At 45.7% G+C, this 16,410-nt stretch overlaps 1 protein-coding gene across 1 annotated transcript; it reads left to right on the forward strand.

Moving 5' to 3' along the window:
- Window positions 1-12,934: 12,934 nt before the first annotated feature.
- LOC123149115 (uncharacterized) lies at window positions 12,935-16,015 on the forward strand. The gene is made up of 2 exons (XM_044568649.1): window positions 12,935-13,662; window positions 14,581-16,015. Exons 1-2 carry the CDS (start codon window positions 13,475-13,477, stop codon window positions 15,629-15,631), a joined length of 1,239 nt encoding a protein of 412 aa, XP_044424584.1. The 5' UTR covers window positions 12,935-13,474; the 3' UTR covers window positions 15,632-16,015.
- The last annotated feature ends 395 nt before the right edge of the window (window positions 16,016-16,410 follow it).

Genomic DNA, 16,410 nt, shown 5'->3' on the forward strand with positions numbered 1-16,410 from the left:
TGTGCTTTTGTAGGTCATATTGATGTGATTTGGCTAAATTCTTGTCTGCTGCAAGGGAAATTTAAGCTAGTAATTGGGGAAGACACGAATTAGCTGGTGCTTTAGCAAGAGCTGCTCCTCTTACACCCCGTTTTAACATTTGCTGGCCCGAAGGCTAGCTGTTGTGCCCACTGAAATCTGTACTGGCGTCAGGGCGACATTAGCATGTATGACATGCTTCCTACCCTGTTAGTCATAAAAATCTCTCTCCCCCCCCCCTCTCTCTCTCTCTCTCTCTCTCTCTCTCTCTCTCTCTCCCGCTTCCGCTCCCTCTCTCTCTCTCTCTAGCAAGATCAAGATCCTGGGAGTCCAAATATAATTTGATTTGGGCAAAGTAACTAGGCAGGTGGCTTCTGATGCAGGTGGAAGTATTTCTCTAAATCAGAATGCTTCCGCAAAACCCTGGGCTCAGTTGCACGCCTCTTGACTACTTTTGGAGAATTCTCCTATTTCCAACCAACATCTTTGAGGCGAATATCATATATATGTGTGTGTGTTTTTTCTTATTGTGATTTCAAGGTTTATTCTACCCATGCATTTGTTGTAGTCTACCTTGTGGTAGGCAAACACACTGAATGGAAAACAGAAAACTCGTAAGGTCACTTTGGTTGGAGACTCACTAGTCACATGGGTAGAAGGATGCATGGATACGTCCTTAGATACTCTGATTAACATTAGTTCGCTGGACATGTGAGAAAAATGATTTTAAAAACCTTATACTACTTTAAACAAACTACAATACTATAAATATTAGAAGCAAGAACTAGCACAAGATAAGTCAACTACTCCCTCCGTCCCATAATAAGAGTGTAAAAAAACGCTCTTATATTATGGGACGGAGGGAGTAGAAGAGAAGAGACATTGATCCTAGCACAATGAAACTAAACTCATGTCTCAGGTAGATTTGATGTAGAGTTTCACGCCGATGAAATACATGCATGGATTGTTATAACAACATAACCTATAGATAGGGCCGGCCAAAGAGGGCGACCGCTCTAGGCCCCACAATGTACTAACCACTATACTATTGTATCTATTAAGTTAAAAGATTATTACACATGTGTAAAATTTAATCTTAATTTTGTGAGAGAAAATCTACATCGCATTAAAATAACAACAAATCTAAACAATAATAGTGAATCTGATAGGCCACTATGAACTCACTTAGCTTGCTAGTCTCACTCTCCGATAGATTCGAGAGAGATCCTGTAAGTTGTACTGAAATCTATGTAAACTAGATTTCTACCCATGCATTTATAATAGAGAAAAGCTCATACGAATTCAATTGCCACTAACCCTCCAATAACTATGCCAATGATGACCGATTAGCTTCGGCTTCTGCACTCCCATATTTTAATTTCAGCGTCCGTCCCGTGTGTGACGGTTGGTCTTGCGTCGGGCGACTTGTGGGCGACCTAGGGTTTTGTTGTCGCCGCCAATCCTTCTTGTGTGTTCCCCATTGTGCTCCCCTCTTTCCTTCCCCAACCCATCCACCAAAAGCCTTTTGCACGATCTAGGGCGTGCGATCGTACAACACCCCGGTCCCTAGTCCATCGTCTGTCAAATTCAGTTGGGCGTGTTTCTTGTGTAGATCTGGTGATGGAGAAGGTGGAAGGATTGTTGTAGGACTTGAGGCTCTCGGAGAAGGAGAAGAAGAGCATCAAGATTGGGTGGGCAGGCTCTGGAAAGTTTGGTGTTGTTGAACCGCAAGCCCTAGCCAAGTTACTTTCAGAGAAACCTGTGTTTGTGGATGCCATGGCAGAAACGTTGGGGCAGATCTGGTGTCCTATTCGCGGTCTAGGTTGCGAGGAGGTTGGGGAGAACACCTTTATTTTCACCTTTGGTGAGGAATCAGGCAAGAATATGGCGCTGGAGGGAGGACCGTGGGAGTTTGGGAATGACCTACTTGTTTTTGAGGACTGTGTGCCTAAGAAGAGGATCGAGGACTATGTTTTTGACACCATTCCAATCTGGGTTCGTATCCTTCGTTTGCCTTTGGGGAAGATGAACAGAAAAGCTGGAGAGGCCATTGGTGCAGTGATAGGAGAGGTGTTGGATGTGGAGACACGCTCTGATGGGAGGGCTTTTGGGAAGTTCCTGCGGGTCAAAGTGAGGTTAAACATCAAGGTGCCGCTGATGAGGGGGTTTAACACTTGATGAAGATGAGGATGAAGGAGTTCAGGGTAGCAAGGGGATGGAGATCTCAAATGGTGAAGATGAGGAGGGAAAACTGGCGTCCTTTTGAGTATGAGTTTCTTCCTGATTTCTGCTATATATGTGGCATTATTGGACATGTGGATAAGATGTGCCGGGAGAAGCCTGCTAAGAGTGGTCGCCGGCAATTTGGGCCGTGGCTCAAGGCGTTCATCAAAAAGAGTAGGGGTGTGGAGGGCAGAGGAAGGTGGGGTGCAGGCAGGGTGGACTCAGGAGGTCGGAGCACCGGATCTAGAAGTTTTGGCTCTTGGAAAGGAAATAAAGGAAGGAGCGATGACTCGTCGTGGAGGAAGAAAGGCAAGAGTTGGGCAGACATGGTAGATGAGGAGGAGAGAGACAAATGAGTCTTAAGGCCTCTGAGACAAATTAATGGTAAACGGGGAGGAGTACATGAAAGTTTGACCTTTACAGCCTCGAATAAGCAATGCAGTGGAGTCGTGGCTAGCGGAAAGGACATAGGGGAAGACAATAATGTTGGTGCCGATCCTGAGGGCAGGACACAACTATCAGAGACTCGGCCAGTAGTGGTGCAAATGGCGTCTAAAACTAATGATAGGATGGGGTGTAGAATCGGTCTGTACTAGGTGGTCTGGGAGGAGAACAACCAAAGGAGATTAGTGTTGGAAATATGCCCTAGAGGCAATAATAAAAGCATCATTATTATATTTCCTTATTCATGATAATTGTCTTTATTCATGCTATAATTGTGTTATCCGGAAATCGTAATACATGTGTGAATAACAGACACCAACATGTCCCTAGTAAGCCTCTAGTTGACTAGCTCGTTGATCAACAGATAGTCATGGTTTCCTGACTATGGACATTGGATGTCATTGATAACGAGATCACATCATTAGGAGAATAATGTGATGGACAAGACCCAATCCTAAACATAGCACAAGATCGTATAGTTCGTTTGCTAGAGTTTTTCCAATGTCAAGTATCCTTTCCTTAGACCATGAGATCGTGTAACTCCCGGATACCGTAGGAGTGCTTTGGGTGTACTAAACGTCACAACGTAACTGGGTGACTATAAAGGTATACTACGGGTATCTCCGAAAGTGTCTGTTTGGTTGACACGGATCAAGACTGGGATTTGTCACTCCGTATGACGGAGACGTATCACTGGGCCCACTCGGTAATGCATCATCATAATGAGCTCAAAGTGACCAAGTGTCTGGTCACGGGATCATGCATTACGGTACGAGTAAAGTGACTTGCCGGTAACGAGATTGAACGAGGTATTGGGATACCGACGATCGGATCTCGGGCAAGTAACATACCGATTGACAAAGGGAATTGTATACGGGGTTGCTTGAATCCTCGACATCGTGGTTCATCCGATGAGATCATCGAGGAGCATGTGGGAGCCAACATGGGTATCCAGATCCCGCTGTTGGTTATTGACCGGAGAGCGATCTCGGTCATGTCCACATGTCTCCCGAACCCGTAGGGTCTACACACTTAAGGTTCGGTGACGCTAGGGTTGTAGGGATATGTATATGCAGTAACCCGAATGTTTTTTGGAGTCCCGGATGAGATCCCGGACGTCATGAGGAGTTCCGGAATGGTCCGGAGGTAAAGAATTATATATGGGAAGTGCTATTTCGGGCATCGGGACAAGTTTCGGGGTCACCGGTATTGTACTGGGACCACCGGAATGGTCCCGGGGGTCCACCGGGTGGGGCCACCTATCCTGGAGGGCCCCATGGGCTGAAGTGGGAAGGGATCCAGCCCAAAGTGGGCTGGGGCGCCACTTCCCCCTAGGGCCCATGCGCCTAGGGTGGGGGAAACCCTAAAAGGAAGAGTCCTAGGAGGGGAAGGCACCTCCTAGGTGCCTTGGGGAGGAGGGATTCCTCCCCTTGGCCGCACCCCCCTAGGAGATTGGATCTCCTAGGGCCGCCCCCCCCTTGGCCCTCCTATATATAGTGGGGAGATGGAGGACTTCTTACCTTGATCTTTGGTGCCTCCCTCTCCCTCTCCAACACCTCCTCCTCCTCCATAGTGCTTGGCGAAGCCCTGCCGGAGTACTGCAGCTCCACCATCACCACGCCATCGTGCTGCTGCTGGAGCCATCTCCCTCAACCTCTCCTTCCCCCTTGCTGGATCAAGAAGGAGGAAACGTGGCTGTTCCATACGTGTGTTGAACGCGGAGGTGCCGTCCGTTCGGTGCTAGGATCTTCGGTGATTTGAATCACGTCGAGTACGACTCCCTCATCCCCGTTCTTTGAACGCTTCCGCTCACGATCTACAAGGTACGTAGATGCATCTAATCACTCGTTGCTAGATGAACTCCTAGATGGATCTTGGTGAAACCGTAGGAAATTTTTTGTTTTCTGCAACGTTCCCCAACAGTGGCATCATGAGCTAGGTCTATGCGTAGTTCTTCTTGCGCGAGTAGAACACAATTTGTTGTGGGCGTAGATGTTGTCAACTTTCTTGCCGCTACTAGTCTTATCTTGCTTCAACGGTATTGTGGGATGAAGCGGCCCGGACCAACCTTACACGTACGCTTACGTGAGACCGGTTCCACCGACTAACATGCACTAGTTGCATAAGGTGGCTGGCGGGTGTCTGTCTCTCCCACTTTAGTTGGAGCGGATTCGATGAAAATGGTCCTTATGAAGGGTAAATAGAAGTTGATAAATCACGTTGTGGTTTTCACGTAGGTAAGAAAACGTTCTTGCTAGAACCCTAATTCAGCCACGTAAAACTTGCAACAACAATTAGAGGACGTCTAACTTGTTTTTGCAGCAAGTGCTTTGTGATATGATATGGCCAAAGTTGTGATGAATGATGAATGATATATATGTGATGTATGAGATGTTCATGCTATTGTAATAGGAATCACAACTTGCATGTCGATGAGTATGACAACCGGCAGGAGCCATAGGAGTTGTCTTTATTTTTGTATGACCTGCGTGTCATTGAGAAACGCCATGTAAATTACTTTACTTTATTGCTAAACGCGTTAGCCATAGTAGTAGAAGTAATAGTTGGCGAGCAACTTCATGGAGACACAATGATGGAGATCATGATGATGGAGATCATGGTGTCAAGCCGGTGACAAGATGATCATGGAGCCCCAAGATGGAGATCAAAGGAGCTATGTGATATTGGCCATATCATGTCACTATTATTATTTGATTGCATATGATGTTTATCATGTTTTTGCATCTTGTTTACTTAGAACGACGGTAGTAAATAAGATGATCCCTCATAATAATTTCAAGAAGTGTTCCCCCTAACTGTGCACCGTTGCGACAGTTTGTTTGTTTCTAAGCATCATGTGATGATCGGGTGTGATAGATTCCAACGTTCACATACAACGGGTGTAAGACAGATTTACACATGCAAACACTTAGGTTGACTTGACGAGCCTAGCATGTACAGACATGGCCTCGGAACACAGAAGACTGAAAGGTCGAGCATGAGTCGTATAGAAGATACGATCAACATGAAGATGTTCACCAATGTTGACTAGTCCGTCTCACGTGATGATCGGACACGGCCTAGTTGACTCGAATCATGTTATACTTAGATGACTAGAAGAGGGATGTCTATCTAAGTGGGAGTTCATTGAATAATTTGATTAGATGAACTTAATTATCATGAACTTAGTCTAAAATATTTACAATATGTCTTGTAGATCAAATGGACAACGTAGTCCTCAACTTCAACGCGTTCCTAGAGAAAACCAAGCTGAAAGACGATGGCAGCAACTACACGGACTGGGTCCGGAACCTGAGGATCATCCTCATAGCTGCCAAGAAAGATTATGTCCTACAAGCACCGCTGGGTGACGCACCTGTTCTCCCTGCAGAACAAGACGTTATGAACGCTTGGCAGGCACGTACCGATGACTACTCCCTCGTTCAGTGCGTCATGCTTTACAGCTTAGAACCGGGGCTCCAAAAGTGTTTTGAGAGACACGGAGCATATGAGATGTTCGAGGAGCTGAAAATGGTTTTCCAAGCTCATGCCCGAGTCGAGAGATATGAAGTCTCCAACAAATTCTTCAGCTGTAAGATGGAGGAAAATAGTTCTGTCAGTGAGCACATACTCATAATGTCTGGGTTACATAACCGCTTGACTCAGCTGGGAGTTAATCTCCTGGATGACGCGGTCATTGACAGAATCCTCCAGTCGCTTCCACCGAGCTACAAGAGCTTTGTGATGAACTTCAATATGCAGGGGTTGGAAAAAACCATTCCTGAAGTATTTGCAATGCTGAAATCAGCAGAGGTAGAAGTCAAGAAGGAACATCAAGTGTTGATGGTGAATAAAACCACTAAGTTCAAGAAGGGCAAGGGTAAAAAGAACTTCAAAAAGGACGGCAAGGGAGTTGCCGCGCCCGGCAAGCAAGCTGCCGGGAAGAAGCCAAAGAATGGACCCAAGCCTGAGACTGAGTGCTTTTATTGCAAGGAAAATGGTCAGTAGAAGCGGAACTGCCCCAAATACTTAGCGGACAAGAAGGCCGGCAAAACAAAAGGTATATGTGATATACATGTAATTGATGTATACCTTACCAGTACTCGTAGTAGCTCCTGGGTATTTGATACCGGTGCAGTTGCTCACATTTGTAACTCAAAGCAGGAGCTGCGGAATAAGCGGAGACTGGCAAAGGATGAGGTGACGATGCGCGTCGGGAATGGTTCCAAGGTCAATGTGATCGCCGTCGGCACGCTACCTCTACATTTACCTACGGAATTAGATTTAAACCTCAATAATTGTTATTTAGTGCCAGCTTTGAGCATGAACATTGTATCGGGATCTCGTTTAATTCGAGATGGCTACTCATTTAAATCCGAGAATAATGGTTGTTCTATTTATATAAGAGATATGTTTTATGGTCATGCTCCGATGGTGAATGGTTTATTCTTCCTCGAACGTAATGCTACACATGTTCATAGTGTGAAAACCAAAAGATGTAAGGTTGATAACGATAGTCCCACATACTTGTGGCACTGCCGCCTTGGTCACATAGGTGTCAAACGCATGAAGAAGCTCCATGCAGATGGACTTTTAGAGTCTCTTAATTATGAATCATTTGACACGTGCGAACCATGCCTCATGGGTAAAATGACCAAGACTCCGTTCTCAGGAACAATGGAGCGAGCAACCAACTTATTGGAAATCATACATACTGATGTGTGCGGTCCAATGAGTGTTGAGGCTCGCGGTGGCTATCGTTATGTTCTCACCCTCACCGATGACTTGAGTAAATATGGGTATATCTACTTAATAAAACACAAGTCTGAAACCTTTGAAAAGTTCAAGAAATTTCAGAGTGAGGTTGAGAATCAACGTGACAGGAAAATCAAGTTTCTACGATCTGATCGTGGAGGAGAATACTTGAGTCAGGAATTTGGCACACACTTAAGAAAATGTGGAATAGTTTCACAACTCACGCCGCCTGGAACACCTCAGCGTAATGGTGTGTCCGAACATCGTAATCGCACTCTATTAGATATGGTGCGATCTATGATGTCCCTTACCGATTTACCGCTATCTTTTTGGGGCTATGCTTTAGAGACTGCCGCATTCACTTTAAATAGGGCTCCATCAAAATCTGTTGAGACGACACCGTATGAATTATGGTTTGGGAAGAAACCTAAGCTGTCGTTTCTAAAAGTTTGGGGATGCGATGCTTATGTCAAGAACCTTCAACCTGAAAAGCTCGAACCCAAGTCGGAAAAATGCGTCTTCATAGGATACCCTAAAGAAAACTATTGGGTATACCTTCTACCTCAGATCCGAAGGCAAGATCTTTGTTGCCAAGAATGGATCCTTTCTAGAGAAAGAGTTTCTCTCGAAAGAAGTAAGTGGGAGGAAAGTAGAACTTGATGAAGTATTACCTCTTGAACCGGAAAATGGCGCAACTCAAGAAAATGTTCCTGAGGTGCCTGCACCGACTAGAGAGGAAGTTAATGATGATGATCAAGATACTTCTGATCAAGCTCCTACTGAAATTCGAAGGTCCACAAGGACACGTTCCGCACCAGAGTGGTACGGCAACCCTGTCTTGAAATCATGTTGTTGGACAACAGTGAACCTTCGAACTATGAAGAAGCGATGGCGGTCCCGGATTCCGACAAATGGCTGGAAGCCATGAAATCCGAGATAGGATCCATGTATGAAAACGAAGTATGGACTTTGACTGACTTGCCCGTTGAGCGGCGAGCCATAGAAAATAAATGGATCTTTAAGAAGAAGACAGACGCGGATGGTAATGTGACCATCTATAAAGCTCGGCTTGTCGCTAAGGGTTATCGACAAGTTCAAGGGGTTGACTATGATGAGACATTCTCACCGGTAGCGAAGCTAAAGTCCGTCCGAATCATGTTAGCAATTGCCGCATTCTATGATTATGAGATATGGCAAATGGACGTCAAAACGGCATTCCTTAATGGTTTCCTTAAGGAAGAATTGTATATGATGCAGCCGGAAGGTTTTGTCGATCCTAAGAATGCTGACAAGGTGTGCAAGCTCCAACGCTCGATTTATGGGCTGGTGCAAGCATCTCGGAGTTGGAACATTCGCTTTGATGAGATGATCAAAGCGTTTGGGTTTACGCAGACTTATAGAGAAGCCTGCGTTTACAAGAAAGTGAGTGGGAGCACTGTAGCATTTCTCATATTATATGTAGATGACATACTTTTGATGGGAAATGATATAGAACTCTTTGACAACATTAAGGCCTACTTGAATAAGAGTTTTTCAATAAAGGACCTTGGAGAAGCTGCTTATATATTAGGAATCAAGATCTATAGAGATAGATCGAGACGCCTCATAGGTCTTTCACAAAGCACATACCTTGATAAGATATTGAAGAAGTTCAATATGGATTAGTCTAAGAAGGGGTTCTTGCCTGTATTGCAAGGTGTGAAATTGAGCTCAGCTCAATGTCCGACCACGGCAGAAGATATAGAAGAGATGAGTGTCATCCCCTATGCCTCAGCCATAGGTTCTATTATGTATGCCATGCTGTGTACCAGACCTGATGTAAACCTTGCCGTAAGTTTGGTAGGAAGGTACCAAAGTAATCCTGGCAAGGAACACTGGACAGCGGTCAAGAATATCCTGAAGTACCTGAAAAGGACTAAGGAAATGTTTCTCGTTTATGGAGGTGACGAAGAGCTCGTCGTAAAGGGTTACGTCGACGCTAGCTTCGACACAGATCTGGATGACTCTAAGTCACAAACCGGATACGTGTATATTTTGAATGGTGGGGCAGTAAGCTGGTGCAGTTGCAAGCAGAGCGTCGTGGTGGGATCTACATGTGAAGCGGAGTACATCGCAGCCTCGGAGGCAGCACATGAAGCAATTTGGGTGAAGGAGTTCATCACCGACCTAGGAGTCATACCCAATGCGTCGGGGCCAATCAAACTCTTCTGTGACAACACTGGAGCTATTGCACTTGCTAAGGAGCCTAGGTTTCACAAGAAGACAAGGCACATCGAGCGTCGCTTCAACTCCATTCGTGAAAATGTTCAAGATGGAGACGTAGATATTTGTAAAGTACATACGGACCTGAATGTAGCAGATCCATTGACTAAACCTCTCCCTAGAGCAAAACATGATCAACACCAGAATTCCATGGGTGTTCGATTCATCACAATGTAACTAGATTATTGACTCTAGTGCAAGTGGGAGACTGTTGGAAATATGCCCTAGAGGCAATAATAAAAGCATTATTATTATATTTCCTTGTTCATGATAATTGTCTTTATTCATGCTATAATTGTGTTATCCGGAAATCGTAATACATGTGTGAATAACAGACACCAACATGTCCCTAGTAAGCCTCTAGTTGACTAGCTCGTTGATCAACAGATAGTCATGGTTTCCTGACTATGGACATTGGATGTCATTGATAACGAGATCACATCATTAGGAGAATAATGTGATGGACAAGACCCAATCCTAAACATAGCACAAGATCGTATAGTTCGTTTGCTAGAGTTTTTCCAATGTCAAGTATCCTTTCCTTAGACCATGAGATCGTGTAACTCCCGGATACCGTAGGAGTTCTTTGGGTGTACCAAACGTCACAACGTAACTGGGTGACTATAAAGGTATACTACGGGTATCTCCGGAAGTGTCTGTTGGGTTGACACGGATCAAGACTGGGATTTGTCACTCCGTATGACGGAGAGGTATCACTGGGCCCACTCGGTAATGCATCATCATAATGAGCTCAAAGTGACCAAGTGTCTGGTCACGGGATCATGCATTACGGTACGAGTAAAGTGACTTGCCGGTAACGAGATTGAACGAGGTATTGGGATACCGACGATCGGATCTCGGGCAAGTAACATACCGATTGACAAAGGGAATTGTATACGGGGTTGCTTGAATCCTCGACATCGTGGTTCATCCGATGAGATCATCGAGGAGTATGTGGGAGCCAACATGGGTATCCAGATCCCGCTGTTGGTTATTGACCGGAGAGCGATCTCGGTCATGTCCACATGTCTCCCGAACCCGTAGGGTCTACACACTTAAGGTTCGGTGACGCTAGGGTTGTAGGGATATGTATATGCAGTAACCCGAATGTTGTTCAGAGTCCCGGATGAGATCCTGGACGTCACGAGGAGTTCCGGAATGGTCCGGAGGTAAAGAATTATATATAGGAAGTGCTATTTCGGGCATCGGGACAAGTTTCGGGGTCACCGGTATTGTACCGGGACCACCGGAAGGGTCCCGGGGGTCCACCGGGTGGGGCCACCTATCCTGGAGGGCCCCATGGGCTGAAGTGGGAAGGGATCCAGCCCAAAGTGGGCTGGGGCGCCACTTCCCCCTAGGGCCCATGCGCCTAGGGTGGGGGAAACCCTAAAAGGAAGAGTCCTAGGAGGGGAAGGCACCTCCTAGGTGCCTTGGGGAGGAGGGATTCCTCCCCTTGGCCGCACCCCCCTAGGAGATTGGATCTCCTAGGGCCGGCGCCCCCCCCCTTGGCCCTCCTATATATAGTGGGGAGATGGAGGACTTCTTACCTTGATCTTTGGTGCCTCCCTCTCCCTCTCCAACACCTCCTCCTCCTCCATAGTGCTTGGCGAAGCCCTGCCGGAGTACTGCAGCTCCACCATCACCACGTCGTCGTGCTGCTGCTGGAGCCATCTCCCTCAACCTCTCCTTCCCCCTTGCTGGATCAAGAAGGAGAAGACGTGGCTGTTCCGTACGTGTGTTGAACGCGGAGGTGCCGTCCGTTCGGTGCTAGGATCTTCGGTGATTCGAATCACGTCGAGTACGACTCCCTCATCCCCGTTCTTTGAACGCTTCCGCTCGCGATCTACAAGGTACGTAGATGCATCTAATCACTCGTTGCTAGATGAACTCCTAGATGGATCTTGGTGAAACCGTAGGAAAATTTTTGTTTTCTGCAACGTTCCCCAACAATTAGCGCTAACCCCAAGGCCATGCAAACGGCAGTTGTACTGGGTTGTGGTTATCGGGTACAACAAAATGAGGCCAAGGGCGGGGGAACCGAGGCCATGCAGGGATCTTTGGTGATCGACGTAGATGTTGCAATGGTGACAAAAGGGGATGAGGGTGTGGGTATGCAGAACAAAGTTGAGGGTGACAAAAACAGGTCTGGTAGTTTCAAGAGGCTGAAAGGGAGGAAGGCAGAGGGAGAGAATCAGAAGGTCGTTGTGTCGGGTCAGCGGATGGAGGCGGAGATGATCGATGAAGAGGGCAATAAGAAACTGAAGTCGTGTGTGAATGAACTTGGGGCAATGGAAGGTAACCATGAGAATGCTGGGCTACTTGAACAGCCCGACGTGGTCCAATAAAAGTTGTTGCTTCAGTTCTGGGCTACTTGGGGCAATGGACGTGTTCAGTCCCTCGCCAAACTCTCAAAGAGTTGTTGCTCACAACTCATATGCAGGTTCTTAGAAAACCGACAGTACGGGTAATACCTGCGGGTAAAAATAATCATCTGATCATTTATATTCCAGCATTTTCAAAGTTGACTAAACAACCATCAAGACATTCAAATAATCCATGCATACATCATAAACATTCATAGACCAATCATAACCACACCCATGCATCTTAGAAATAAAAAAAAGGTTATATGTGTGGAGTGCAAAATTATTCACCAAACTAGACGCTTGGTATGCTTCGTCCTTTTCATTTGCGGAGCACATGTGTTCCTTATAGGAGCAGCCGGACATTGTGCAGGGCAGCCACGACCATGTAGTCGCCTGGCGCCTAGACATCTGCCCTTTTGAAGCTGGCTGGAGGCATGAGGAGGGAGGCAAAGAGCTACACTTTAACATCCATGTCGTCCTATGATAACCACTCTTGCCGGTTCCATCCACTTGAGTTGCATGAAGGAGCTCGTCGGTGTCAGAGTGTTGCGCATGTTCTCTTGGCCGGTCTCCATGGAGGATGGCTAGGAGGATGTGCTCCAACCGCCCGAGTGGGGTCGCATGCAAGAGACGGATGCCAGAAAATCTACTTGATAGGATGTAGTTAGCGCTTGATAGCTTAGGGTTTTTTCTCAAATAGTCAATGACCCATGGGATCTACTTGACATGATGTAGTAGTTTATGAGTTTGCGGGTTCGCGGGTATGGGATCTTCCCGTACTTGCACCCGCCTTATCCGATGGGTGCAATTTTTTCCCCAGCAATCCCCAGCAGGTCTTCCCCAGCAGCTAGAGCACCGAGCGACGCAGCTCCCAGGTCGTCCAGGTCCAGGAGGCAGCAGCACGACGGCCCTTTCCTCCATAAGCAGCTCTCCTCCGGCACCCCTTCCTCGACCAGCCTCCCCCGTTCCCCATCAGTAGCAGCAGCTCGGCCGCCACCCCTCCCTCTGCATCTTCAAGGATTAATCGCTTCTGTCCATTACTCCTGTATTGTTTTTGCATAACATATTTTACTAGAATACTACTCCCTATGTAGAGAAATATAAGAGAGTTTAGATCACTACTTTAGTTATCTAAACCAGTAGTGATCTAAACGCTCTTATATTTCTTTACGGAGGGAGTAGTTTACAATACTAGTGCTAGAATCTTGGATTTACAAAAAAGCTGGCGGATAAATGGTCGACCGATAGGCGATTGATCTCTATTTTGAGGCTGGCTGATAAGTTAACGATTAGTGATATCCTGATCATTATTCTCTCAGCAAAGTAAATCTTGTTTTTTATTCAACTTGCACCTATGGTTTATTTTTCAACAGCATGTTCTGTCCAAGGATTTTAATAATTTGCATATGTCTTTTTCAGATACCTGTCTTGTAACCATGAGAGGCAGCATCTTATACTCTTCATTTCGGAGGATTTCCCAGGGCCACCCACCCAAGTCCAGTGGATTTCACAGGTCATCTCCACTGGCTGCTCAGAGGTTTGGGCGGTCCAAAAGATGGATTGCTACATCCGATGGTTTACCCGGTGAAAAGATGTAAGTTCCTGACCAATGATTATTTGTAATTCTTTCACCTCTTGTAATTTCCTTGTAAAGCAGTTAGGAAGTTGTGTTTAGAGTTCATCTAGACATGATTCTTAGTTCTTAATATTGTAAAAGTGCGTTTACAGCAGCTGATAATAGCATGAAACAAACCTGCAATAGCAGATTAGTTCTATAAATATGCATTTTGCAGTTTCAACAAATCTGTAACCACTATGGAGACATAGAGCTGAACAAAGTAGAGAGCATGGAAAGCTCTGCTTACGAAGCTAATAAATGCCTAGAATTATGTTTGCTAGTTCTAAAATACAGAATATTATCACTCTTGAAATGGCTAAAATAGTAGGGAAGGAACTAACAAGTCCATGGTAATTGCAGACTCACTTCCTTTGCTACAAATCACTGTATGTAGGCCCTAAGTATGTCCCATCTCTGTCCAAAATTCAAAACGTATTTCATTTTAGATGTGTTATAAGAGAGTATCAAAGATCAAGTTACAAAAATGGGTGTGGCATTAGAGGGTACTGATTTTTTTTTTCACATGTGTACGGACTGCTAACTGGAAGAGTTATCGATATATGACATGGGTCGTGCAATAAGAAATCATAGCAACTTTTCTTTTCCTTGCCCACGGTCTCCACTTTTTAATGGAATAAATTTCATTCTACATTAGTTTGTACAAGTCTGTTTTGACATCAATTGTAATATATGCAGTTCAGTCCTGCTTGAATATAACAACGTTTCCATAATGCATGCCTTTTTACCTCTATGCAATCTCATAGATTACCAAGAATTAGTCATTGTACTAGAACTGTGCACTGCTTGTTACTAGAACTGTGCATTGCTAACTCACTTCCTTTGCTAAAGGATTATAATTTGTGTATAACTTCTCTGTTTTTCTGTTCTATACAGGATGCTTGTGAATGATTTAGTTTGCCCGGTCAAGTATTTCACGGAGGAAGTTCCACTGCTTGAACCCTTAGACGGCAATATTCTCTTGAAGACCGTTGGAGGACCCAGAGGAAAGACACTGGTTGCATGGAAAGCGGGGAAAACCATCAGAAGTCTGCCAGAGCTGATTGCAGCATATCAATTGCATGGATGTACACTGGGCAACCGTCTCCGGTTAGAGAACTTAAAGATTTCTCGGTCTTCAGGGAGGTTTGTTCTTATAGACACTGAAGAAATTGGCCCCACTGAGAAGAAGGGAATCTTCATACAGGACTGGAACCTGGGTGGAGATGTCCTTGATACGATTGCTAGGAGAGTTTTGGGTGTGGGTACCCCTTACCCCAAGGACCTTGAGAAATACATCAACAATATGCGGTCAGCGGAACCTAAACTTTGGCGTCTTCTGTACAATTCATTGTTTTTATCCCCAGAAGCCCGCTATTGGCTAAGAGTCTATGTTAATCAGATGTCCCGAGAAGACTTCGAATCCCTCTCCAGAGACATGAAGCATAAGATGCAAAAGTTCTTTGGAGAGCTACCTTATCAAGGAGGAGTGGAGGAGGAGGGCTCGCTGAAATGGCTGTCAGTAAATGAGGAATTCATCCGTGCTACGCCCGCTGAGTCAAGGAAGGATGCACAAAATAGGGTTACTGGTCCTAACTATTTGAGCACTGAGAAGGCCAGGAAAAGAGACTTGGGGAGATGGCTGGTCTGTGTCAACCGCGACGGTTTGACACATGGGACAAAGACCAAGGCGAAACACCTCAAAGAGATCAAACGATTTATGCTCACTGCACAAAACATATCGCAGCTGCTACATGTGGAGTTTGATGAGCTGGACCAGACATACATTGATCTGTGCGACGAGTATAATGAGCTGCGGGAGCTCCTCAGCATCGAAGGGATATTCTTCGAGACCCCAGAGACCTGGAGGACTGCCATTGAAGCACTCGAGAAGGATATTCAGGCAGTGCGGGAACTAAAAGAGAAGAATTTGGTGCTGCTGACATAGGCATCAACACCCAAAGCGGCTAATCAGGCAAATGAATGGGTCTCCTGTCGCAAGTGGCTGGAATGTCATACTGCTGGTTTGCTTTGTCATCGAAATGTTTGGGATAGTGCCACTTTGTTGTCGTTGTAGTGCTCCTGCTGTAGCTGTTTGTGGGCTGGTTACCTGCATGTGTTCCTCTGAGTTCTCTGATAACCGGGGCACATTGTGGTTGCTGCGTTGTGTCTTTGTGTGGTATCTTACTGGAGTTGAGATGTTATCTGTTGCGTTGTATCTTCGACCTATTGTAACAGGAAGGCGAGGAGCACAAAGTGCGGTGGTGCTCCATTTTGTCAGGTTTCTTGGAGACTGTTGTCTAGGGTCATCATTCTTGTGTCTATGAGACTCTGCTGAGTTGTGCGCAACCTGCTCCAGGTGGTTTGATGAGTGTGGCTACAGCTCTCTTGTGGTTACTCCGGGTGGCTGGTCCATGTGGTTTGATAAGTTTGGCTACAGCTCTTTTGTGTTACTCCGGGTGCCCATGGACGCTCCTTTAGTACTTATTTGCAGGTGAAGATTTGAAGGGATTCCAATGACAAGTCTTATCTGCTACGCCCCTGTTCCTAAATAGTACTGTATCTGTCTTTCTAAAGATTTCAACAAGTGACTAGTACATACAAAGCAAAGTGAGTGAATCTACACTCTAAAATATGTCTACATACGTTCGTATGTTGTAGTTCATGTGAAATGTCTACAAAGACAAATATTTGGGAATGGAGGGAGTAGATGTCCATGGAGCCGAC

This window comes from Triticum aestivum, chromosome 7A (assembly GCF_018294505.1).
Source record: "Triticum aestivum cultivar Chinese Spring chromosome 7A, IWGSC CS RefSeq v2.1, whole genome shotgun sequence".
Lineage (NCBI taxonomy): Eukaryota > Viridiplantae > Streptophyta > Magnoliopsida > Poales > Poaceae > Triticum > Triticum aestivum.

Coding starts and splice junctions, on each gene's coding strand:
- LOC123149115 (XM_044568649.1), top strand. CDS start 13,475: ATGTCTTTTTCAGATACCTGTCTTGTAACCATGAGAGGCAGCATCTTA. Junction 13,663..14,580: donor GGTTTACCCGGTGAAAAGAT/GTAAGTTCCTGA, acceptor TGTTCTATACAG/GATGCTTGTGAATGATTTAG.